This window comes from Hemitrygon akajei, chromosome 6 (genome assembly GCF_048418815.1).
Source record: "Hemitrygon akajei chromosome 6, sHemAka1.3, whole genome shotgun sequence".
Taxonomy (NCBI): Eukaryota; Metazoa; Chordata; class Chondrichthyes; order Myliobatiformes; family Dasyatidae; genus Hemitrygon; species Hemitrygon akajei.
This window is the reverse complement of record NC_133129.1, coordinates 61,337,910-61,364,911: the sequence shown is the minus strand read 5'-3', so window position 1 is coordinate 61,364,911 and position 27,002 is coordinate 61,337,910. Positions and strand designations below refer to the sequence as shown.

The 27,002-nt window shown below is 39.7% G+C and overlaps 1 protein-coding gene across 9 annotated transcripts in view; it reads left to right on the top strand.

Moving 5' to 3' along the window:
- The window catches only part of LOC140729085 (nuclear factor 1 B-type-like), a 289,370-nt gene that overhangs the window by 221,689 nt on the left and 40,679 nt on the right, over positions 1-27,002 (top strand). For 7 of the 9 annotated variants that reach the window (XM_073048423.1, XM_073048426.1, XM_073048420.1 and 4 more), the window contains one exon: positions 26,432-26,520. The exons of the other annotated variants lie outside the window; for them this stretch is intronic. In XM_073048423.1, coding sequence (XP_072904524.1) covers positions 26,432-26,520 — 89 coding nt within the window. The remainder of the gene's footprint in view (positions 1-26,431; positions 26,521-27,002) is intronic. 9 annotated transcript variants of the gene reach the window in all.

Sequence of the window (27,002 nt, the reverse complement as noted above, 5' to 3'; positions counted from 1 at the left end):
ATTGTATGGCTTCAGTATTAATAGGCAACATCCATATAAACATTGCAGTATTTGGCAGAGTCTTCTAACATAAATCAACATTTAATAAAACGGCTTAAGTGTAAACACTCCTTGAAAAATGGTTGAACTAAATAGCAGACTTGATGGACATAGCCATGGTAAATCGAGAATGCAGCATCCATGACAAATTGATGGCTTCAATATTAACTTTGCAATAAAGTGCATGCATATGTCCATTATTGCTTAAATAAATGTATCTTTGCCAAAATAACCTCAAGTGCTCATTTATGAACATCTGAACACCAACCACAAAAGCCACAAAGTAATAATTAGTGGTTTTGCTTCTCTGTCCTTCCCTGTCATATTTATTTGTAATCACTCCTTACAATTTTCTCTTCTAATATCTTTGATTAAATTTCCCTTAAAATAGTCAGATTTTCAAAATAAAAGCACCACATTCATCTCAAGCTTAATGCATGGTATATTGATCCTGCAAGAAGATATTGCAGATAATACTGCTAGAAAATGAGAAGAACAAATGAATTTAAGACATAGCCGCCTATGGTCATTTTTCAAAGGCAGCTTTAGTTGAGTAAATGAGGTAATTTTGGCACACTGCCCCTCTATTAGTCACCCAGGTATATGTTGCTGCAAAGAGCATAAATTAACCCTGAAGCAGCAATATGAGGTTGTTGAGTAGATTGTGCTATAAGGTATACATAGGTTTTTTTTTCCTATCTCTATGCCAGCCTCTATTAACAGCTCTCTGATTTGAAGCCTCGTCTTCTCTATTGCTAGATGTTTCATGTTCAGGAACCACCAGTGCTCATTTTGCTTATGATTTTTATTCTGGAAAGCATAAGTATCTTGTGGTTTTGTTAGTGAATGCAATCTGAAGCAGCTTCACCTGTTAGAAGCTCTTATAATCATGCTCTATCCTAATCTAATGGGATTTCATGCACGATCAAATTCTTCCTAGAAAATGATCATAAACATTAAATGCATTGCAGCGTGGTTATTGAAAGCTCTTGCACTTTGAATTACATCCCCCCCAAAACAAAATCACATTTCATAGCCACAGCAGAATCGATTCATGAAAGCAAAACATCAAACTCCTGTAAGTTAGGTCTTTGATGCTGCATTGTCATTCCTAATGTAGTTTCAATTTCTGTATTGCACATGGCAAGATCAAAACAACGTAGACCCAATAAAAGCAGAAACATGAGAATAAATTTGTATTTTCTTCTTTCCATGTTCTTCCCGAAGCACTATCACTTCAGAATTAACCACTCCAAATCCAAATTTAATGCTTATTTAATAGAAGTTAAGTATTTCATATTCTATGAATTTTATTTTTTCATTAATCAAGATGGATTTAAATACAATACTGAAATTATCTACTGTGTCTAGATTTAATATAGTCATAATAAAGTATAATTTACACACTTGTAATTTCTCTGTAACTTGTAAACAGTCTTTCATACTAGACTTTTAAACTAAGTGGCAATCATTCAGTTTATCTGTATTTTAAATTCACTAGAAGCCATCAGAAATGACATTAACAGCATTGTTCATTTCCCTTATGCAAATTTTTGGAACAAAAATGCTGTTATCAATTTGTCTGAACTGTATAGCTTAGAAATAGATGTAAGTTAATCATACAAAGCAGCTGGTGGTTTTACAATATGTACGAAGTAGCATTAACAGATCTAGCATGAAATAAAAGATTGCAGTCTGTCAGAAATTAGCTTTAATTCACAGACTGCATTAGGTGGTGGTACATTTTAAATATATGACCAGCATTGGTAATTTCTGCACTTACATTAACATTAATTGTGGAATAAAAACTGAAAATGTCAAGAGACTTTTGTAAGTAAGCACTTCCAATATTTATTTTTGTACATGTAGCATAGCATTGTAGTTTATGATCTTGAAGACAAAGTGAGGGCAAATGAATTGGAGACAGACACTATTTGATGCTCTAGAGATGTGAACTTGGAAGAAAGTTTATGCTGCTTATCTACTTTATGGTGTTGGATACTTATTCCTTTGTACTTCCAGAGCAAAAAAAGTTGTAAGTAAGTAGAAAGGTTGGAATAAATCAACAAAGTAAATATTCATCATTATATATGAGCCAAGAAAAGGGAAAACAATAATAGGAAGGATGAGTTGATATGTCTTTTTATCAGCAGATATTTTAATAGGTGGTGACCCTTAGTATAAAATAACATCAGTTGTGTAACTTATTCCCTCTACTGTTGCTGCCTGCATTGTGATTTATAATAACTGCGGTATGATATCATGTGACCATATGCTATTTTATGACATTGTTAAGTGGCTTGTGTTCCAAGGAAAACCTGGACTTTTTCTACAGATGGACAGTGGATAGTAAAGCAATGTCGCGCCAACATTGCGATAAGCTGTATCTTTTTACCACTTCTACAGTTACTTCATTTGAATAAAAGTGCAATGAAGTTGCTTACAAGAAGCAGAATTCAAGATTACGTGAATCATTCAGGTTTAGTAATAAATAGTATTGCGCTGAACTCCTTGGGTGCTCTGAGCAGAGAAATATTTACTAATATTTCACACTGTAATCTTTACTTTTAGAAAGTACCAAACCACAAATATCAGAAGGTAATTCTTTAACAAAGCATATTGTAATGGGAAATATATCAATTGAACAAATAAAATTTTGAGAGTACCCTTTCATAATTCTGTTGTCAATTGATCCAAAATATAATTCCACCAGCTATCTAAACAAAGTATCTTAGTGAATGTTTGTGGGGTCAGCCTGTTAACTTGGGGCAACTATCAATGGTTGATTAATGTCTTTGTATGCAGATATGTTAGTCTCTGCAAAGCTGATCTGTTGAAACTGGTCGTTCCTTTTCAAAGTGATGCAAACGTGGCAGAATGCACAGAGAAAGACAGGACATGGCTTATAGTTTTCTAACTACTTAGAGCTCTTTCATCTGTCAGTATAAAGGAAGTCTGAATCTTGATGGGAATCTATAGCCATGGTCTCTGTCTGACATCTGTGGCATGGCCGTTAATCAAGCAGCATGAGGTAGTTGGTGGCAGTTTGTTGCAGTGTCTATCTATAACTAATTAGAGCATACAAAATGGGTCTGCCACACTCATCGAAACAGCAACAAGCAAAATCCGTACACTGCTTGCTCTGTCTGTATATGTAGTTAATTGGCCAGTCAGGTTAATGAGCAATTGTAACGATTAGAAATGAATAGCATCACATTAAAAATATTACAGGGTATCAAGTGAGCAACTTGCATTTACACCAGAAAACCTGCACTTTTTAAAGAGTGAGATTACTTTATACTTATTGTAAATTCAGCATCACAGTTTTAAAATTTGAACCAGCAAATGGAAATGTGAACAATGTATAGACTGTGAATATGTATGTAGTATTAGCATTTACATAGAGCTATATGTAACAAGCACAGGAGTGAATCCATTCATTAAAAAACAGACCCCTCTTTTCTCCCTTACTGGTTTGATATTTCTAAAGGCAATTACCAAAATCAATTTTCCCTACATACTGCAAAACATGACTTATTTCTAGGTGTTGCTGATTAAGTGTCACCTATACTTAGTATAGTGAAGCCTGAAATAGTATTTATTAACTGAACTGAAGTGTGATGTGAATTAAATTCATGCATTCTGGAACAGTTCCAGTTTTCCAATGTTATACACTTCATTAATACAAGTTAAAGACCCCAAACTGAGGGAAGTTCAGTAGTTCTTCCATTAGATATCTGATATGGATGAAACCCGGATATATACCTGGGCACTCAAATAGATATAATAAGGTGTAATCTATACTTAGTGACAGGAATCTATTTGGCATTTAGCAAATTTTGTTAATTAGAAGATAAATATTTATTTTAGGGATAAAGAACTAGTATTCATAATGTTAAATTTGACTGACAACCCCCCAACTTGGTAAAGAAGCTGTTCTCAAATATTTTATCTACCAAAATGGAATTGCTATACCATTGAATGCAATACATAATGATTTGGTCAAACCTGATAGCTGATAGGTTGTATTTGAAATTAAGCCCAAATTTTCAGGTGCTATTTCTTGATTTCCAGGTGAGCAATGATTCGTCACTGAAGTTTTAGTCTATTTGTTAGGTTTGCATGATTGATGAAAAGATCAGTATGCAAAATAGAATTGGTTGTACAAAATGGAGCCCTGCCATAATTGACACACCACCAGCTAACCCCTCTCGCTCTTCTGGAGCATCTCACAGGGAACAGCTGTAGCAGCACAAATGTAGCACAGCACATATTGGAGACCTGTAATTGTCTTCAGCTACCAGGATGAGTCCTACATTTCTGTGATTACTTTTGGTTGCAATACAATGCATCAGTCATGTTCTTCCATTTGACAAATTAACATGCATATTTCTCTGGCTTTAATTCACCAAAGATGATTAAAAAAAAACACATTAGTCAAGAATAATCTGACTTGTAAGCTACGTTTTAGAATTGTTGGATTGTATTCTTTTCTTTCAAGTTTAGTGCTTGGTGGAAGTGATGGACTCGCAAAGAATGCAGCTGTATTGATAACATGGTGAATGGAAAATCACACCAATGTAAGATAGCTCTTCCCCCACGGGGAACTTTTCAGGAGTGCAAGGAAGTGTGCTGTATTCAGGATCCCACAGGCTCTGTGTTCTCATTGTGTTCTGGCATATGATTGGCAGTTTGACATAAAGACAAATCACAGGACTACGAAGGTGACGGTTGAATGTATAGATATAGTGAGGAGGAAGTTGGGTCACATTCCACATATGCTTCATCTAAAGGAAGTGGAGAAAGGAAACTGCAGTCAAAATATTGATGGGCCATGGAAAATCAGGCTTGTCTAAGTTCATGGACTTCCTGTCCCTTCTGGCATTTCAAACTAAATCTGTCCATTTTTGTTGTCCTTTCTTGAGAGCAAATACCCATATTTACTTTGTGTTTCTTCACACTTTAGCTGTTTATGGCAATAATTGAAAGAGATGGTTTGAAAATATTTTGGTACTGCTATGTAATTCAACATTCTAGCGAGCATAAGCAAATTCCTTGTTCTATTTTGACTCAGTATCCTCCATAATTGGATATTAGCTACTTTGTTAAAGTGTATTTAAGATGTGTTTACTTGTTCTTAGTGAACAGTTAGCACTTGTTACTGTTATAAAACTGCATTAGTGGCATTTAAAAATAAATTGAAATTACTTTTAGAGATAACATACTTCAGTATGCATTGTTCTGTCGAATTTCAATGCATTAATATCAAATATATGTATTAAAATATATTTGTTTTGTGGGACAGGTTAATATAAAGCACACAAGTGCCTATTAATACTTTGGGAGGGTATATTTTAATAGCAATTATGGGTGACATGTACAATCTGTACAATGGCACATTTGTCAAGCTCCTTACTGTATATTTCATTGTTATGAATATGGTGCTGGGTTAATAGAGGACCAAGCAACAGCTATTTTAAAGAGAAAATTCATGCAGAAATGGTTCTGTGATACTGTATCTTGTTTTGCTGGGCATATTGGAAGAGAAAATTTTAACAGTAGCTAAAGCTGCCCATTAACATGCAAGGACACGACAGAGCTGAAAAAATGCAAAAAACATGCCACGGCTATTTAATATTATATTTCATTCCACTCAATAGAAGGTAGTTTAAACTTGTGTCTTGAAGGTACAGGAGAATTGTGGCAGTAACATTGACCACTACTTTACTCTGCCATGTGCAGAGTGTTGTGCTCACCATACAGAGGGGTGGAATTAATGCCATTAAAACTTCCACCCAGATTGAGATGCCAGTGCATTGGGAACATGCTTTGGGATCTCAACGTGTTTCAGGATGTATATGCAGTCTGCAGACCAGTCATTTTCAGCTTTGAGACTCTGGTGGATAACCCAGGTATTTTATTTTGTGGAAGAAGAGCACCAGATGATTCTGGCCAGCACTGACTAAGACCATGTCTCACATCTGAAAGAGGAGGTGTCTCTGGCTGTGGCCGTCAATGGAAGTTATTCCCCACATTGTAACATTTCTTGGATGAGAAGGGACACCCAAGTTTTTGTCTACAGTTGGTTCATTGGCTGAGGTGAAGAGCAAGAGATAAGTACTTCTCCACAGGAAGCCAGACATAATGTTTCAGTAGGAGGAAGTTGCAATCCAGGAATAAAATGCCAAGGTCCTGTATACAGAGGTGTAGTCACCAAGATTTGCCTTCTGCTTAGGCCATGAGACAAAAACACTTGTTGTTGCTTCTCTCATCTTCTAATAATCTCCATCAGCGAGTATAACCTTACCTGACATTTATATTCTGCACCATATCACCACATGCTTTTCATGGCTTTAAGCATTGCACCTACATCTCACAACACACTGCTATGAAATCAACATTGGCAGGCAAATCCTGCAGCCCCTCCAGCACAATCATGCCCTCTCTTGCAGAAGACTGTACCAGATTGGCAAGAACACGGCTATTTCCATCAATATGGAAAGTATGATTATCAATGAGTCCGTAACCAACAGTGATATAGAGAGCACTGAAGAAAATGGCGTTCATAACTCTTCTTTCTCAGATCCCACATTCTTCTTATTCCATAATCTGTTCATTCACCACTGTCATTGAATTGAAATGAATTTTATTATTTACTTCCTTTATATACATGAGTAAAAATCTTTATATTACATGTCCATCTAAATGTGCAATGTGCAATTATAGTAATTTATAATAAATAGTATGTACAACAGGATAGTCAATATAACATAGAAATACAGTTGCATCAGCATGAGTTAATCAGTCTGATGGCCTGGTGGAAGAAGCTGTCCCAGAGCCTGTTTGTCTTGGCTTACCGTAAACCTGTGATACCATTTCCCAGATAGCAGCAACTGAAGCAGTTTGTGGTTGGGATGACTTGAGTCCCCAATGATCCTTCAGGCCCTTTTTATACATCTGTCTTTGTAAATATCCTGAACAGTGGGAACTTCATATCTACAGATGTGCTGGGCTGTCCGCACCACTCTCTGCAGAGTCCTGCGATTGAGGGAAGTACAGTTCCCATACCAGGCAGTGATGCAGCCAGTCAGGATGCTCTCAGTTGTGCCCCTATAGAAAGTTCTTAGAATTTGGGGGGCCATACCAAACTTCTTCAACCATCTGAGGTGAAAGAGGTGCTGTTGTGCCTTTTTCACCACACAGCCAGTATGTATAGACCATGTGAGATCCTCGGTGATGTTTATGCCGAGGAACTTCACGCTGTTCCCCCTCTGAACCCTAGATCTATTGATGTCTATAGGGGTTAGCCTGTCTCCATTTTTCCTGTAGTCCACAACCGGCCTCTTTGTTTATGTTTCGTTCAGGGAGAGGTTGTTTTCTTGACACCACTGTGTCAAAGTGATGAAATGTGCTGAGAAGGAAAATTCACGCAGTGAATAGAGCATACAGAAAGTCCTGCAGTAGGGTTTCAGCTGAAATAAACATCAATTCCTTTCCTTCCACAGATGCTGCTTGACAAGCTAAGTTCATACAGCAGGTTGTTTGTCGCTCATATATCAAACAGGCTGTGTCTTGGATAGTTTCAAATGTCAGTGGGTGTTGTTAGGCCCTCATCCAGGCAAGTGGTAATGATTCCATTGTGCCACTAACTTGTAGCTTGTGGATTATGGAAGGGCTTTATGGGGTCATTTGGCTTTCTCACTGCAGGATCCCAGTCTCCAAAGTGTGATTATAAACACAGAAATTGAGAGACTAGTCCAGTTAAGTTTTTGATCAGCAGTAAACCTGGGCTCTTGCCAATGTGGGATTGCACAATGGTGGTTCCTTTTGAATATCAAGAGTAAGTGACTAGACTCTATTATTACATGTGGCACAGGTGTTGGTTGCCCTGAAGCTACAGTGTAGTCCATACAGCCAAGACCTGCTTCACTATTTGAGCATTGGCAGTTCCGTTTGACTTTGCTTTAATGGAGTTGCTGAACATGTCTCTTCCTGAGTGCATACAGCAAAGGATGTGATAATCACCTTCTTCATTGCTGCTTGTTCTCTTCTTCTCCTCTACAGCCACTGGCGAGGGATACCTGCGTGATCTCAATTTCATTCCTGGATTCAGTAGACTCATGGTAGTTCAGTGATATAATGGTCTTTTATGATTAGACCATTGTATTAAAGTAGCACTGAGAGGAATCAGGAACTGGCATGCTGTTGTCCCCATAAACCTTGTCTACCAAGCAGCCATCCAGTGGTCAGGAGTACAGGGTGATTATGTGGACTCCTTCAGAGTCTAGCATTGATTTGTTATTATATGGGTTTGCATTCTGAGTGAAGTTTTTGAGCCAATGTACCTGCATTCAATCATACAATACATTGTTGGGAAGCTCACCATATAGCCAAACCACTGTGCTGCTCTTGAAAAGAAGATGAATTTGTCTTTCTTGGATAAGAGAGGCCTGCTACTTCAGGCACAGAGAGCTACATGCTGTGACACTTTGCAGTTTAACCAGAATCTCTCTAGGATGATTCTTCAAGAGAAGGAATAATGATAATCACTTCCAGGTGCAGAATAGTCCATGTATCATTGTATGGCTTAGGACAAAGTGTAAATCTTAACCTCCTTGAAGAAGTGGGGTTTCAGTTGTTATTGTCACCATTCAGGTCCGCATACTATGTCTGCCACCTAAACACCTTTGCTTGATAATCTACCTTCACCATCCCTTGCATTTTGTCTCTTCTGGTGGACCTCCTTGCTCAGCAGACCATCCCTTTCTCCTCTGTATTCCTATCATGTGCACCTATTGATTTTGTGGCAGAGAGCACCTATTTGTGCCAAGAAACAGAGGTGTTTAGAGATGGAACAATCAAATCCTGCAGCAGCATTGTCTACAAGTTTGACAGGACCTCTTGCAGATCAGTATCAGCAGCTTCTCTCCAACAAGCTGTAAGACAACAAACTTTCAAAAACATTCAGCTATCCTTTAAATAGGGAAGATTGGAATGGGGGTTCTTTTGGTGCAAAACATCAAAAATTTCCTGTGCTATGAACACAGTGGCCTGGATCCACCACACATTCTCTCTGTCCTAGCTTGTCTGCTTGGGTCTGAACTTGCTAGCTGAGAGTGTCCTTGATAAGACCCCGCCCTCACACCATGTAATTTAGTCCTATAAGTGCACCAAAAACTTCCCCATCCACGCAACAGCTGGGAAAACCTTTTGACAGACGGACTTTAAATGCTCCTTGCCTTTATTGTCAAGGCGGTGGAGAATTCCAAATATTTCTGAATGCCCAAAAGCACACAGCAACTATTCTCTGAGGAATAAATACATCTCCAAACTGTATGAACTAATCATGGAACATTTTAAAGTAACCAAAAACATTAAAGTAAATGCCAATAATCACTGTAAACTCATTTTGAACTTTATTCCTGACATCTATAATATATCAGTTGAAGTGAGCAAGGGAACCTCAGCAAATTTGTATTCTGTCATTGGTTACGAGTGGAGTTCAGTAATACAATGTACTATCGAGTTCACTGTGAAGAAATTTAACAAATCTGAGTCTTCCCTATTCAAATGGATGTGTTCCAAGGTCCAGAACCTGCTTTCATTTACAAGGCTAAATGTCAGTAGTTTGTCAAGAGGTCAGAAAGATTCAGCAAATAGCATTAGCAGGACCACAGTATCCCTATTTATTGGTGCCAGTTCAAAGTCAAAAATCAAAGTTAAGTTTATTCTCGTATGCATAGATGCAATGAAACACTTACTTGCAACAGAATTGTAGGCATCATATAAGCAGCATTCGCATGAAAAAATAAATAAAACACAATGTTTACAAGAACGAATACAATTAGAATAAAGTATATTTTAATGCAAAGTGGTCATTGCTTTGCTAATCTGTAGAGATTATGATGGTCCACATGGTTGAAGGGGAGTAGCTGCCCTTGAACCTGGTGATGTGGGATTTAAGGCTTCTGTACATCCTGCCTGATGGTAGCTGTTGGAAGATGGCATAGCTGAGTTGCAACATCTTGCTGATTCTGCAGCAATATTGACTATCACACAATCCAATTTAGAGTGCAGTTTAATCCACACTAAAATATGCATTCAATATTTGTGAGTGAATTGGAAAGCAAATTGGCATGTGAAGTGCTGAAAGAACTGGCCCAATGCAGTCTATTTTTTAAGATAACTGCATAATTTTCAAATGAGAATCAAATGAAGTAAGTAAAAATAGATCAAAGCAACAACTGGAGAGCCAGCGGGATATTGAGGGTAACAACAACTTTATTTTGGATTTTCTTTTCCAGCTTCTTATAGTGTGGCTATTACATCATGAATTTTTTTAACTGTGCTTTGTGCATGCACCAGAAATATTCACCTGTCATTGCCACAAATCATTCTTATAACCGAGTTCACTGATGGCTGAAATTCTAATCCTCATTTCTTTCAAAGCCCCTTAATATGCAGTTTTAGAATGGATTAGGCTCCAGGAGAAATGTTAAAGATGAAAGATTAAAATGCTAATAAAGGTCTAGAGATATTTGAAAATTGTGCTTAAAAGCAGCAAAGCTTGGATTGGAAACCTAAGGACTTTGACTTTTGATTTCAGTACAAATATATTAGCTATCTACCTGATCAAAAAGTATTAAAGCTACTTGAAGGGACAGCAGCAGATTTTTACTGATGACCCCAGCTGTTCAATCAGTATTTTAATGTCAGAATATGGGACCATACAGTTGCTAATTATTTTGCAATACATTTCACTCACATGATAATGACTTATAATTAAAATTTAAAAATACCATGAATGAGGCAAAATTGTGCAAATTGTCCATTACCAGAATGAAAACTCTCAGAATGCAAACGTAAAGGGAAATCAATTTGCTCAGCATTTCTTCAAAGATTTTGCATATTATAATATTTCTGATTATTTGAGCTTGAAATTGTTTGAACCTTTGCAGGATTTTATTTCCCCTTAATTAATACTGCCTCATATTTACTCAATAATATTGATCAGCCCATGTTTTAGATTATTTGAAATTGTATCTCAATTTCTCCCTTTTTCGACAGCCGAGAATCTCATTGCCATAAAATTAATTGTAATTTATTTCAAGGATTAATACAAAATATTTTTGAGAATCATTTTATTTCATTTCTTTCTAAAGTAAAATTATAAGCCATTTATGCTCTGATTGTAATGTTAATATGCACAATGTGAGTGTCCTATCTATATTTTTATATTTGGACTTTAATTTGTTGTTTGCTGGTCTTTTCGGGTCATGTGCCTCTGTGGTCAAAGTTTTGGCTTATTGATTCCATGCATTGATATAAAAGCAATTATGGGTATTCCAGTGATGAATTTGCTTTTGGATTTCCTCCAATTGATTATATTATTACTTGGAACTTTCCATTCCTGTGAAGAAATTGGGAACTTATTTGCATGCACTGATAAAATCTAAAGATCTACACTTGCCTATGATGGTCTTATAGTAGAACACCAGATTTAAACTCTAGCTCAGGGCTATGTAATATGATTATACAATTGTAGTCAAGAGCACTTTAAGGACAAGTCAGAAAAGGAAAGAAACAAATAAGTGAAAAAATTACAATGACAAAAAATGTTATCACAAATAGATGATCTCTCCTTTGATTGACATGGTCTGGTTATAATCGATCAAAACCATAGTTTTAGATGTAGAAATTTTTTTAAAGTGCAAGCCATTTTTTTTTGTTTTTAATCTTTTCCTCTGTGTGATCTTTTACTTTAGATATCTACATAGGCAGGAAATTTGCAGAAATTTTGGCTTGATGGCAGGAGCTGGTATATGGATAAAAAATAGCTCATTGTTTATGCTTATATTTCATTCAGGTAATACATGCACTAGTACTAGATCTGCTCAACACTCCTGGCTCTGCCTGGGACTCAACTTAGTCCTGATTGCTATGGAACAATGGTAGGATTGAGCAGGGAGTGGGAGGGAGGGAAGACATGTGGACATGTCCCAATCACATAGGGCAGAAGATACTGCAGATGCTAGCAAATCCACTTTCATCCATACCAATGCACTGGTTTTCCAAGCACTTGTTTGTATGTTGAGAGTGTTCATAAGTTGTGTGTTCACATCTCGGGGAGGACCTGTATAAGGTGGGGAAAATGAATTAGGATATATAAAAAAAAAAGTAAAATGATGCAGGCATGGAATAAAATAAGCAGGCCAGAGTGCTGATTGCTTCAATAAATAATATGTTCAAGAAATAGGAACAAAAAAGGATTGGGGTGATTTCTGATTTCTAAAGATTATTACAATAATGGACAAAGAGGATATTCTTGAGAGGTCAAGGCAGAATTCTTCTGGTTAAAATTTAGATACAAGAAATGCACCTTTTCTCTGTTGGGAGATATTCTGAAGATTCCATGGTCCATTGAGTTGGGCAAGGAGGAAATGGATAAAGTCCAGTGAGATGAATTGACTGGATGATGATTCTGAGGGGAATTTTACTACAGCCACTGTGATATTCAGGAGCAGATATGCAGATACGTTAGGGAAAGGTGCATAAACTTCTGGCCAATCGATAAAGGATCTAGTGCTTTCCCCATTGAAGATGGCAGAGGTTGTCATCAAAAATCAGAAATCACCCCAAACCTTTTTTGTTCCTATTTCAAGAAGGGTACAATACCTGTACCCGGCGGGAAGCCTGAGAAAAGTTTATTTGTCCTGAGCTATTGTTATAGCTAACTTCAACATCCACAATACATTTTGGGACCTCCTCCTTGATGCAAAAGGATTAGAAGTGGCAGAATCTGTAAGGTGCATCAATGGGGATTTCTTGTCAGTATGTAGATAGTCCTACAAGAGGAAGGGCCATACTAGATCTGGTGTTGGTTAATGAGCCTGGACAGGTGATTGACCTTTCTGTGGGAGAACAGTCAAGGAACAGTGATTACAATTTCTTAAGTGTTAAGATAGCTATGAGAAGGACAATTATAGAACTTGCAGGAGTATATTAAATTAGAGCAGAGCAAATTATGAGAGTTTTAGGCAGGAACCAGGGAGAATTAATTGGCAACAGCTGTTTTTGAGCAAGTTCATATCTGACATAGGAAGGTTGCTAAAAGACAAGCTGCACAGAGTACAGGACAGATATGTTCCAGGAGGGGCAAGGATAGCAAGTTCATGAAACCTTGGATGTTGAGGGAGGTAGTAAATTTAGTCATGAAGGAAAAGGAACTCTACTGTATGTAAGGTTTAGGGAGCTAAAATCGAATACAGCCTTTGTGGATTATACAGAAGCCAGAAACAAATTCAAGAAGGGAATTAGCAGAGCCAGGAGGGCAAAAAGGATTAAAAAGAATCCCAAGGCTTTCTATACATTTATCAAGAGCAAGAGCATAACTATGGAGCAAGTAAAACTGTTTAGGAATAAAGAAAGAACACGTGCTTGGAGGAGGAAGATGTGGGTGAGGTTCTGAATGAATGTTTTTACATCAGTATTTACCAAGGAGAAAGACATGGAGGATAGAGGGATCAGTGTGGACCATGCTAACTTGCTAGGGCATTTTGATATACAAAGGAAGTAGTGTTGGGTCTCTTAAAGAACGTTAAGGTGGATAAGTACCCAGGGCTGGATGCTGGAATATGCCCAAGTTTATGGAGTAAGGCAAGAGATGAGATTGTTGTAACCTTGACCAATATCTTTGTGTACTTTATCATCTTAGGCAAGGTCCCAGAGGGCTGGAAAGTAGCTAATGTTGTTCCATCATTTAAGAAGGGAGTTAGGGATACTCTTGGAACGGTAGAGTCATAAAGCTCCACAGCACAGAAACAGGCCCTTTGGCCCATCTAGCCCATATAAAACTGTTATTCTGTTTAGTCCCATCGACCTGCACCTGGACCATAGCCCACCACACCCCTCCCATCTATGTACTTATCCAAGTCTCTCTTAAATACAACTTCTCTTACCCAAACGTCTCTTAAACCTGCATCCACTGCTTCTGTTGGCAGCTTGTTCCACACTTACATCACCCTCTGAATGAAGACATTGCCCTTCAGGTTCCTCCTAAATATTTCACCTTCTCCCCTTTGCTTGCAAACTCTAGTTCTAGTCTCTCCTAACCTCAGTGGGAAAACGCCTACTTTCATTTACCCTATCTAGACTGCACCTAGTTTTGTATACTTCTTTTGTTACGTATCCCGTAACTGGATCACTTACCAGCAAAGATAGAGAGGTCCGCTGAAGTCTGATGGTACCATTTTCAAACGTTTTTATTTATAAAGGGGCACAAAAGTAAGGTTAATACAAACATTCAGATAACATACGTCGTCAATACTCAATCTAAAGCGCAGGTATAGTAATAATCAATAAGAAATAATCTCTATCGTTGTCTAGGGGTTAAACGGTTGTCCGATGGAAATATAACAGTCATTCAAAAGTCTGCAGGCTTTAGCATTTTGGGAACCGCTGGGTTTCCTGTGTTGGAGAGGGAGAGAGATGTTGGTGAGAAAAGGAACACTTGCCCGGGTCCTTACGAAGCAAAGCCGTGGAATCAGGGGAGCAGGCTTTCCTGTTGTTAGTTAAAAGCGATTTTCCGTGATTCCAGCCACAGACTCCCGATTCAGAATCTATCGCACGTGGCTTCCTTCAAAATGGCTTCCCGCTACGACGGGATCGCTATCGTGTCTCCTTGGTGCGTCTGAAGGGGTCGTCCCCCCCCCAGACCCTCCTTTATACTTCCTCACGGGATCGCAGGTGTCAATCTCTCTCTCAACCAGCCCACTTTGCCTGAGGGCTTTACACGTGGTCTTCATGAGACAATAGTCAAGGTCGCCTTATTCTGCATCCCGGTGGAACGCGGTATTCAGCACATCTCTCTCTCTCCCATTTCCTGTGTCTATTCAGCACGTCTCTCTCTCTCTTGGGTCATTGAGCCCCCCCCCCCCCTTCACTAGGGCTCTTGCGATTCTCACAAAGGAGGGGGCTGGTATCATAACACTTTTAAATCTCTTCTTACTCTCCTATGCACTAGGGAATAAAAAAGTCCTAACCTAGTCAACCATGGTCCTGAAAAACGTTTTGTTTTTACTATGTACTGTACCAGCAGTTATGGTACAAATGACAATAAAAAGTGACTTGACTTGGCTTGACTTTCCTTTTAACTCAGGCCTTCAATCCCGGAAACACCTTTGTAAATTTTCTGTGTACTCTTTTAATCTTATTGATATATTTCCTGTAGGTAGGTGACTAAAATTGTGCACAATACTCCAGATTTGGTCTCACCAGTGTCTTATACAATTTCAAAATTACGTCCCGGTACCTGTACTAAATGCTATGATTTGTGATGCCAACTTGCCAAAAGCTCTCTTTATACCCCTAACTACTTGTGACACCAGTTTCAAGGAATAGCAGGTCTGTATCCCTAGATCCCTACATTCTTCCACAGCTTTCAGTACCCAACTGCTCACTGTGTAAGCCCTACCCTGGTTTGTCCTCCCAAAGTGCAACACCACACACTTATCTGCATTAAATTTCATTTGCCATTTTTCAACACATTTTTCCAGCTGGTCCAGATCCCACTGCAAGTTTTGATAGCCATCCTCACTGTCTGCTATGCCCTCAGTCTTGGTATCATCCCAAAATTTGCTGATCTAGTTTAGCACATCTAAATCATTAATATACTGTAGATGACAAACAACGATAGACCCAGCACCAATCTATGCAGCATGCCAGCGGTCAGAGAGACAACCATTTGCTTACACTCTGGCTTTCCCTGCTAAGCCAATGCTGTATCTAGTTGATTACTTCATCCTAAATTCCAAGCAATTGAACCTTTTGGACTAGCCTGTCATGCAAGAATTTGTCAAAAGCTTTGCTTAAGTCCATGTAGGTAGCATCCATTAACTTTCCTTCATTACCTTTCCTGGTAACCTCCTGGATAATTCTCTAAGATTGGGTAGACATGACCTGCCACATTGACTATCCCCAAGGACACAATGTCCATCCAAATATTCATATATTAGATTCGTTAGAACACCTTTCAACAATTTAACCACTACTAACATCAGCCTCACTGATGTATAATTTCCCGACTTATTCTTCGAGCCTTTCTTGAACAATAGAAGAACATTAGCTATCCTTCAGTACTCATGCATCGCTAAGAATGTTTCAAATACCTCTGATAGGACCCCTGCATTTCTGCATTGGTCTCACACCAGATCTAAGGGAACACCTGTTAGTGAGCGGAGACTGGGAGTTGCCTGCTTGTGGACGCCCCATCCCCTACCTCAGCCAGCACCCAACAGCCCAGGATGATCCCAATGGGTCTATTTGAAATCCTCAATGAGCAATGGATCCTAGATGAAACTGAACGACAACCAGGAACGCAATGACTGGGGCGTGGAATTAACATTTTTCTAACTTGCAGTACAGTTAGTTTTTGAGAAGATCAACTGATTGGACATGACAGATATTGTCTTGAGGATCCTTGGAGAAGATGAGGACACCATTGATGTAGATATGCACATACCTGTGCAGCATGTCTTGGAAGATCTCATTGATGAAGGCTTGGAAAATGTGGACCATTGTAAGGTCTGGAAGGCATCACCAAGGCATTCGTAGCATGACCAAGTATCCTTGCGGGCAGGTTTGCTAGAACTTTTGGGAGTGGTTTAAATTCATATGGCAGGGGGATGGGAACCAGGATGATAGATCTGAGGATGAGCCAGCAGGTTTACAAGTAGATGATGTAATATGTATCATGAATGTAAGGAAGGACAAGCCAATGATTGGGAACAATTGCAAACAGAACAAAGAGTTAAGTTGTACCATAGAGCATAATTCTTAAGGGTAAAGAATGCAGGATGAAAGGTGCTGTATTTAAATGCACATAGCATATGGAATAAGGTGAACAAACTTGAGGGGCAATTAGAGAATGGTCATTAAGACATTGTGGGCATCACTGAGTTGTGGCTAAAAGAAAGTCATAGTTGACAGGAAGGCATAGGTGCTGGTGTGGCTCTATTGGAAAGATGGAATTAGATCTTTAGAAAGAGGTGACATAGGGTCAGAGAATGTTCAATCTTTGTTGGTGGAGTTAAGAAACTGCAAGGGTAATAAAAAACATTATGGGAATCATATATAGGCCTCAAATAGTAGCCAAGATGTGGGGTTGAGATTGCAAGGGAAGCTGGAAAGGCATGAGATAAGAGTAATATCACAATTGCAATGTGAAGATTGGTGAAGGGGCGGTTAGTGTTGAGGAAACAGGTAGGCTGCAGAGGGACTTGGACAGATTGGGAGAATGGGCAAGAAAGTGGCAAATGAAATACAATGTTGGAAAATGCATGGTCATGCACTTTGATGGAAGAAATAAATATGCAGACTATTATCTAAAAGGGGAGAAAATCCAAAAATCTGAGATGCAGAAGAACTTGGGAGTTCTTGTACAGAACAACCTTCCTTGGTGATGAAGAAGGCAAATGCGATGTTAGCATTCATTTCAAGAGGTCTAGAATACAAGAGCAAGGATGTGATGCTGAGACTTTATAAGGAACTGGTGAGGATTCACCTTGTGTATTGTGAGTAGTTTTGGTCTCCTCATCCAAGAAAAGATGTGCTGGCATTGGAGAGGGTTCAGAGGAGGTTCACAAGGATGATTCCAGGAATGGAACGGTTATCTAAAATGTTCTAAAAGGAATGTTTGATAGTTCTGGATCTATACTCACTGGAATTTGGAAGGATGGAGGAAGGGGATCTCATTAAAACCTTTTGAATGTTAGAAGGTCTCGAAATGGCAGTTGTGGAAAGGATGTTTCCATGGTGGGGAGTCTAAGACAAAGGGCACAGCCTCAGGATGGAGGGGCATCCATTTAAGGCAAAGATGCAGAGAAATTTCTTTAGCCATAAGGTACTGAGCTTGTGGAATTTATTACCACAGGCATCTGTGGAGGCCAGGTTGTTGGGTGTATTTAAAGCAGATTTTGATTGGTTCTTGATTGGATGCGGCATCAAAGGATATGGGGAGAAGGCCAAGGAGTGGGACTGAGGAAGGGAAAAAGAAACAATCAGCCATGATTGAATGGTGGAGCAGAAATGATGGGCCAAATGGCCTAATTCTGCTCCTGTATCTTGTGGTCTTACGGTCTAATGGGGGACTTCAATATGCATGGGGATTGGGAAAATCAGATTGGTGTTGGATTACAAGAGAGGGAATTTGTTGATGCTAGACAAACTCAAAGGTCTTAAAGGGGATAAGTCATATGGACAAATACACTACATCCCAGAGTCCTGAAGGAGGTTGCTGAAGAGATAGTGAATGCATTTGTCATGATCTTTCAAGAATCACTTGAACCTGGCATGGTCCTGGAAGACTGGAAGTTTGCAAATGCTACTCCACTCTTTAAGAAGGGAGGAAGACAAAAGGAAGGATATTATAGGCCAGTTAGCCTAACCTCAGTGTTTGGGAAAGTGTTGGTGTCTATTATTAAGGATGATGTTTCTGGGTACTTGGAGACTAATGATAAAATAAGACAAAGTCAGCATGGTTTCTATAAAGGGAAATCTTGCCTGACAAATCTGTGAGAATTCTTTGAGGAAGTAACAAGCGAGCTGGACAAAGGAGATGCAGTTGATGTCAGTTGCTTATATTTTCAGAAAGTATTTGATAAGGTGTCTCACATGAGGCTGCTTAACAAGATACAGTCCTATGGTGTTACCGGAAAGATACTGGCATGGATAGAGGAATGGCTAAGGCAGCGAGTGGGAATAAATGGGGGCCTTTTCTGGTTGACTGCCTTTGGAAGAATGGGCAAAAAGTCTGGCAGATGGAATATAATGTTGAGAAATGTATGATCATGCATTTTGGTTAAAGAAACAATAGTGTGGACTCTTTTCTAAATTGGGAGAAAACTCAAATATCAGAGTTGCAAAGGGACTTAGAAGTCCTCCTACAAGACTCCCAGAAGGTTAATTCACAAGTTGAGACTGTGGTAAAGGAGGCAAATGAAATGTTGGCATTTATTTCAAGGGGAAAGCAATATAAAAACAAGGATATAATGCTGAAGTTTATAAGACACCACACTAGGCGTATTGACAACAGTTTTGGGCCCTTATCTCAGAAAGGATGTATTGTCATTGGAGAGTCCAGAGGAGGTTCATGAGGATAATTCAGGAATGAAGGGGTTAACATATGAGGAGCGTTTGACAGCTTTGGGCCTGTACTCTCTGGAACTTAGAAGGACGTGTGGGGAGCTCATTGAAATCTACTGAATGTTGAAAGGACTAGATAAGGTGGATGTGGAGAGAATGTTTCTTAAGTATCCAGAACTAGTGGGCACAGCCTCAAAATTGAGGATTGGCATTTAGAACAGAGGTAAGGGGGAATGTTTTTAGCTGAAGAGCAGTGACACTGTGGAATGCTCTGCTACAGACTGTGGTGGAGGGCGAGTCCATGAATATATTTAAACGGGAAACTGATCAAGGGCATCAAAGGGAAATGGTGAGTGGGCAAGTATATGGGGTTGAATGGAATCCAGGATCAGCCATGATGAAATGGTGGAGTAGACTCGATGGGCTTAATGGCCTAATTCTGCTCCTATATCCTTTTGGTCTTATGGTAGTGGTCAGTGGATGTTATGAACACCCACCCATGCCCCTGGTAGATGCAGACCAAGATGTACACACTCTGTAGATCCAGTTTGGTGAAGATCTGGATCCTGCAGAATGTTAGGATTGCGCTGTCTATTAAGGACGAAGACCCTCAACTTTCTTTTCTTGACGACGAAGCATCCTGCACTGGCTGGAACTGGGATGGTCAAATGAAGGCATGCTGTAGTGCTTCAGGAATGTAGTTACTCATGGCTTGGGGCTCACGAGGGGAGAGAGAGGACCGAAGAATTTGGGGAGGAGTTCTAGTGTGCAGTGGTTGTGGTCTGTGAGGCAACTGGAAGCTGGCCTCTTTTTACTGAAAGCAATGGCTTAGTCCTGGAATTCCTGAGGGAGCTTGATGAGATTGAGGGCTTCCTCCATCTTAATGGATTTACAGGCAAGCAGGTGGGTGCCCGACCCAGCAGGGAGCCTGATGACCAGGCAAAGGGAGGATCATGAGTGGAGAACTAGGGTAACCCATTATGGGTGAGTCAATGAGGAGGAATTGGGTAGGCTTGTAGTGCTCTCCAGTGCTCACGTGCACAAGCCATGTGCGAGCTCTGACCATCCCAGACCCCAAGGGACATCTGTTAATGGTTATGATGCAGAAGCTGTCCAAGGTAGGCTCGGTAGGGAGTTCAGAATGCACACACACAGAATCTAGTCCAGAAAGTTGCCTGGTTGCCAGACTCCTCTGCATGTAAAGCCTTTGGTATGTGGAGGAGGGGCGGGGGGGGGGGGGGTGTTTACGAGATAGAAGGCCCCTTGACTCTGTCTGGTCGTGTCATTTTCCCAGATGCAGTGGGCATTTCATGCATGGGTGATCAGCTGCTCCACAGTATATGCACGTTGCTTCTCTGCCGACACTCACACTCTTGTTAAGAGAGTTCTTCCTAACTGCATGGGTTCTGGAGGCATAGCTGATGTGGGTCCTGCAGTCTTAAGTGGTTCTGGGGTTCTCTATGGTGATCTGGAGGGTTGTTTCATTAGACACTTGTCAACACGGAGGGCCAGAGTGATGAGGATTTTGAGGTTGGTGGGATCTCCCGGGTCAACAGCTTGTCTTTCAGGCACTCCTAGAGGCTGTGACAGTAGTAGTGGGCCAGCAATGCTTGCACATTCTAGCTGCACTCCAGCACAAGGATCCTGAATTCAACTGCACTGAGCGTAAGCCTAAGTATCCAATCCACTGCCGACCTCCCACTTTCTGGATGGTTGAAAGCTCAGCACATCTCAGTGCTGAATTCCTCTTATTTATTGCAGATGATGGTTTTTATTGCCCTAGTTAGTGGCAGCTCGGGTCAGCACTTGCCTAGTCAGGAGAGTGATGACAAAGGCAATCTTGCTCAGTCCATGAAATGCAGAGATTGCTGGAGCCTGAAGTGTAGGATGCACTGGGACAGGAAGTTGCGACATTGCATTGGGGATCCTCCGCTCCTTCGTTTGAGCGCCGGAATCCAGGGCTCAGAGGGAGGAGGCTAACTGGCGCGGGGCTCCTGTATTGAGACAGAGAGTTGGAAGAGAGTGGCGAGCATATGGTCCTTGGTTTCCTGCTGCTTCTGGATCACGTTCTCATGTCAGCGGACAACTTCCTTTAGGCAAGCATGCTCCATTGGGTCAATTGCTAGTTCACTCGTCTTATCAGGAAATGTAGAGGAGGCTTGATCAAAACATAGAGTGGTGGAGACAGTTTAGTGGTGAGCAATCACTTTAATAATCAACTGCAAAATAGCAAGACAACAACTAAGAGAGAACAGATACTTAACACGGCAAGGCAACAAGTGTTCTATGAGTGAACAAGGACTGTGGATGAGAGCTGCAGATAATGAGATGGAAACAACTGGCAGGTGACTCCTTTTAGCTGGGTGGAGACTGGAAGATGTCTGCTTGTGCCACCATCTCTTTCAGGTCTATGAATAGATGTCCACGGGGATCTTCAAATGAACCAATTTTGTCCCTTCCTACCTTTAATAAAATATATCTTAATATATCTATCTATAAAAGCCCTTGGGATTTTCCTTCACCTTGTCTGCCAGAGCAACCTCATGCCTTCTTTTAGCCCTCCTTATTTCCCGCTTAAGTGTTCTCTTGCATTTCTTATACTCCTCAAGTACGTTATTTATTCCTTGCTTTGCACCTAGTCCTTCTTAGACAGGGCCTCAATATACCTTGAAAGCCATGGTTTCCTAAGTCTGCTAGCCTGGTCTTTTATTCTAACAGGAACATGCAAACTCTGTGCCTACCATATTTCATTTTTGAAGGTCTCCTACTTATAAAGTATCCCTTTGCCAGAAAAAAAGAACCTTTAGAGCAGTAAGCCTCACATCAGCGGGAGGGATGTTACTGGAGAGGATTCTTAAGTGATAGGATTATTGAGCATTTGGAAAAACATGACCTAATTAGGGACAGTCAGCATGGCTAAGTGTGGGTCAGGTCATACCTGGCTAACTTGTTTTGAGAAGATAATGAAGATGATTGATAAAGGTACATTAATAGATGTTGCCCAACTTGGATTTTAGTAAGGTGCTTGACAAGGGATACTCATCCAAAAGATTATGATGCATGAGATCCATGGCTGATGGATTCAGGATTGGTTTGCCTATAGAAAAGAGAGGATACTCTTCACTGGGGCTTTTTTCTGACTGGAGGTCTGTGACTGACGGTGCTCCACAAGGATCTGTACTGGGACCTTAGCCGCTTATGATTTATATGATTGACCAATATGAAAATGTAGATAGGTGTTTCTGCCCCCACCTCCACCCATGGCAGGGTGTTCCAGGCACTCACTACTCTCTGTAAGTGTCAGTGAAAAGCCACCTGGTCGGCTGAGTTTCTGTGTGTGGAGCTCCTGTAGCCAATAGGAACCAATGTCTGATCGGTAAAATTGCAAGTGAGTAATGGGTGGTCTTTGAAGAGACAGTAGTCTGGCTAGCATCTAGAGTTTTCAAAGCCAGAACTCTGACTGACGTAAGATGTAAAGAGAGACATGAAGAAGAAGTGGTTGCAGCGGGAGTGAAAAAAATGGCTCAAGGTGAAACAAAGAGTGAAAATGGCATAAAGAGAACATGAGCAGGTGTATAAAATGAGTGACAAGTTGGAGGACAGGGCAAATTAGTGGCCAAATTGTTAATTTATGCATGGAAACAGTGGGCCTGGCAGGCAATTACCTGTGTGTAGCCATTCAGAGGGAAATATCTATTAACTTTGTATGGGTGTTCTTGAACTTCATGAAATATCCAGTGGTGAAACCTGATCATACTGGATCTCCCCAGTGTCACATTCAAACACAGTGCCGGATCAGAGTCCCTTTTGATTTGAATGTGTTTCCCGGCCTGGAGATGTCATGGAAGATTTCTTTTTTTACTTAAGACCATAAAAAATAGGAGCAGAAGTAGGCCATTTGGCGATCGAGTCTGCTCTGCCATTCAATCCATGGGCTGATCCAATTCTTCCAGTCACCCCCACTCCTCTGCCTTCTCCCCATACCCTTTGACGCCCTAGCTAATCAAGAACCCATCTATCTCTGCCTTAAATGCACCCAATGACTTGGCCTCCTCAGCCACTCATGGCAACAAATTCCACAGCTTTACCACCCTCTGACTAAAGTAATTTCTCCACATCTCTGTTCTAAATGGACATCCTGGACTGGACTCCCCTACCATGGAAAATAACTTTGCCATATCTAATCTGTTCAGGCCTTTTAAAATACGGAATTTTTCTTTGAGATCCCCCATCATTCTCCTGAACTTCAGGGAATACAGACCAAGAGCTGCCAGATATTCCTCATACAGTAACCCTTTCATTCCTGGAATCATTTTCGCGAATCTTCTCTGAACTCTCTCCAATGTCAGCATATCCTTTCTAAAATAAGGAGCTCAAAACTGCACACAGTACTCCAAATGTGGTCTCACAAGTGCCTTATAGAGCCTCAAAATCATATCCCTGCTCTATACCTCGAGAAATGAATGCCAGCATTGCATTCACCTTCTACACCACCGACTCAACCTGGAGGTTAACCTTTAGGGTATCTTGCACAAGGACTCCCAAGTCCCTTTGCATCTCTACATTTTGAATTCTCTCCCCATCTAAATGACTTCTTCCACCAAAGTGCATGACCAAACACTTCCCAACATGGTATTTCATTTGCCACTTCTTTGCCCATTCCTCTAAACTATCTAAGTCTCTCTGCAGGTTCTCTGTTTCCTAAACATTACCAGCTCCTCCACCTATCTTTGTATCATTGGCAAATTTAGCCACAAATCCATTAGTCCCATAGTCCAAATCATTGACATACATCGTAAAAAAGCAGCAGTCCCAACACCGACCCCTGTGGAACTCCACTGGTAAGTGGCAGCCAGCCAGAATAGGATCCTTTTATTGCACCTCTCTGTTTTCTGCCGATCAGCCAATGCTCCACCCATACTAGTAACTCCCCTGTAATTCCATGGGCTCTTATCTTGCTCATCAGCCTCATGTGGCACCTTGTCAGAGCCTTCTGAAAATCCAAGTACACCACATTTACTGCATCTCCTTTGTCTACCCTGCTTGTAATTCCTTAAAAAATTGCAATAGGTTAGTCAGGCAGGATTTTCCTTTCACAAAACCATGTTGGTTTTGGCCTATCATGTCATGTGCCTCCAGGTACCCCGTAATCTCATCCCTAATAATCAATTTCAACAACTTCCCAACCACTGATGTCAGGCTAACAGGTTTATAATTTCCTTTCTGCTGCCTCCCACCCTTCTTAAATAGCAGAGTAACTTTTTTTTTATTTTCTCACCTTTGATAACTTCCTTGTATTTGAAACATAATATTTTAAAATGTTTAAATAGTTTTTTAAAATTATTATAATGAATATAACATTTTCATATGGTGCAAATCCCTAAAGATCAAAGTCTTTTTAAAATTGTTTAAAATGCCACTCAATTTTGACAGAAAGTGAGACAACATCTATGGCATTGCTCCTGTCAAAGATTGCCGGGGCATTATTGCAGCAGGCCCTCAGACACTTGTTGTTTTGTGAAGCCTTAATGCACCAGCCAGGTAGCTGTGGGCAGGCATTTGCCAGCTGAGCAGCTTGGGCTGCAGGTCAATTCCACCGTGATATAGTCCAGTGAGTGCATTGTATTTACTTTTGTCAAAGAAAAGTATGCTATCCAACTCTGAGTAAAAAGGGAAGATAACGAATGTGATGACAATTGTTAAGGTCGATGCATTGGCAAGATTGGGTGTGCTTACTGCACATATCTGAAAGGGATACATCCAGGTGAGAAAAGTTGGAGCACATGTCATAGAAGGACTGGCCATTTACTGGGGGGTGCTGTTTGAAATTGCAGTGGACACAGATTCATCTATGACTTTCAACAGGGAAATGTTAAACATGCAAAGGTAAAAAAAAATACAGGTCAAGAGGTGACCAAATGGCATTGACTGCAGTAGATGCTGTACAAAGATCCAGTTCAAATTTGATGGGTCTAATGGCTTCTTTGTCAGAACAATTCTATGCATGTAATCCACTCAAACTGATACAAAATCAGTGGAAGCTTCTTTTTGATTGAGCCATTAATTCTGTTTGACCCTCCAAAACATGAACATCTTTTGAAATGGGAATATGCATTTTGTCAGGGCTTTTTTTGTCTTCCTGGCATTATTAAATGTATCAGAATCTCACAGTAAATAACCCTTTTGCTCCCGCTTAGTCTTAAATATCTTGGATTCTACCACATGAATTCTAAATGGATCACATTACTGAGTGAGGATTGGGAAAGAACCAGTTAATTGATGGAAATAGAGATAAAGAGCCTCTTAGGAAACTTGTCTGCATATAATTAAAATAAAAACTCAGCTAAAGTCTTGAAAATTGTTTAAGAAGTCAGATATACCTTACATGAAAATTCAATGAACATCATACATTATCTACTAATTTTACCCCCTTAGTGATTGGTGTTATTTCAATAGTATTGATTATTTTAATAATAAATGCACTATATCAGGCATAACTATGTTTTGTTCCTATGAAGTTAAGAAGAACTTTTTATCTGTATTATTTGTAGTAAAGTAATTTTAATTGTGTGATTTGTATGTAAGATTAAATTTTATATATGTAAATGCAAATATAAGCACCTTGTCGGTTATATTCTTCTTTCTCTTCTAAGATTCACGATTTATATTGTGTCAGATTTTTTTTTCTGTGTATGTATTTTCACTTTCCACTGTTTATTAGGGTCCTATATATTGTTCAAGGATTCTGTTTTTGATAAATGGGGCAGATCTACCCCGTGATGTCTTATAGGGAACTACAGAGGACTATCATTGAAATCAAATCTAAATCTGGGTGTCACTATAAAGAAAATGACAGACAAAGAATATTACTGATTCTAAATGTTGCTACTGAATAAAATTCCTGGAGGGATTTAATGTAGAGCCATCCAAGATCAGTGTAGGTTCCTGCATTAATACTTTATAGCTTCACACAAAGGGTTTCTGGACTGGAAGAAAGGCATTGCCAGTTCCAGCTACATAAATGGTTCCCTAAAGCAAACAAAGTGAACAGTTTCTCTTGTTAACTTTTACTCTATCTGTCTGTCTGGAATGTTGAACCAATATGGTTGACTTTCTAATATTTCTTGATTGAAATCTGTGTTGCATCTTAATCAGACTAATGCCTTTCTTAATGGAAGTGAATTTTTTGCATGTATTCTTGGAGTCTAGTTCTGCTCGACACCCAATCTCACTGATAGGTTTCAATTGACAGCTGAGGATTTGTGACTGGACCATGAATCAAAACGGCAGGCATTTATACCCCAGTGCCAGTGACGATACATTGGGAATTGCTTGGCAAAGGTAATATTTTAAATATTTCTAAAATCTACACATGCATATCAAAAATGAAGCTGCATTATCTCTTCTTGTTGTCCAGCATCAGGACTGTTACTATTTGGTATAAATCAAAAGAGTCAGCTGCCACCTCAGTATTTTCTCGTACTTTGAGTACAGTGGATTTGGAAATGTTAAAGTACTTGTACTTTCCCACACTGCTCCATATAAACATGGCTGCCATCCTCTTCAGAGAATTAAATGTAAAACATCTGTTCAGAGTACTGTAAGAAGACTGGAGTTCTGTTAAAGGAAGCTTTTTACAGAAGAAATTTTAACCCCTTAATGTTTGGTACTTAGGATACTGTTTATTTCTTTTTCATTTATAATTTCTTTGTTATAAAGAAGTACTTTTTGGGTAATAATTGGTTTAATCTGCAGTGAAATAGCACAGTACAATGGTACACTAATATTTAAATCTTCAGATGTGTGACTCATAGGTTCCAGAC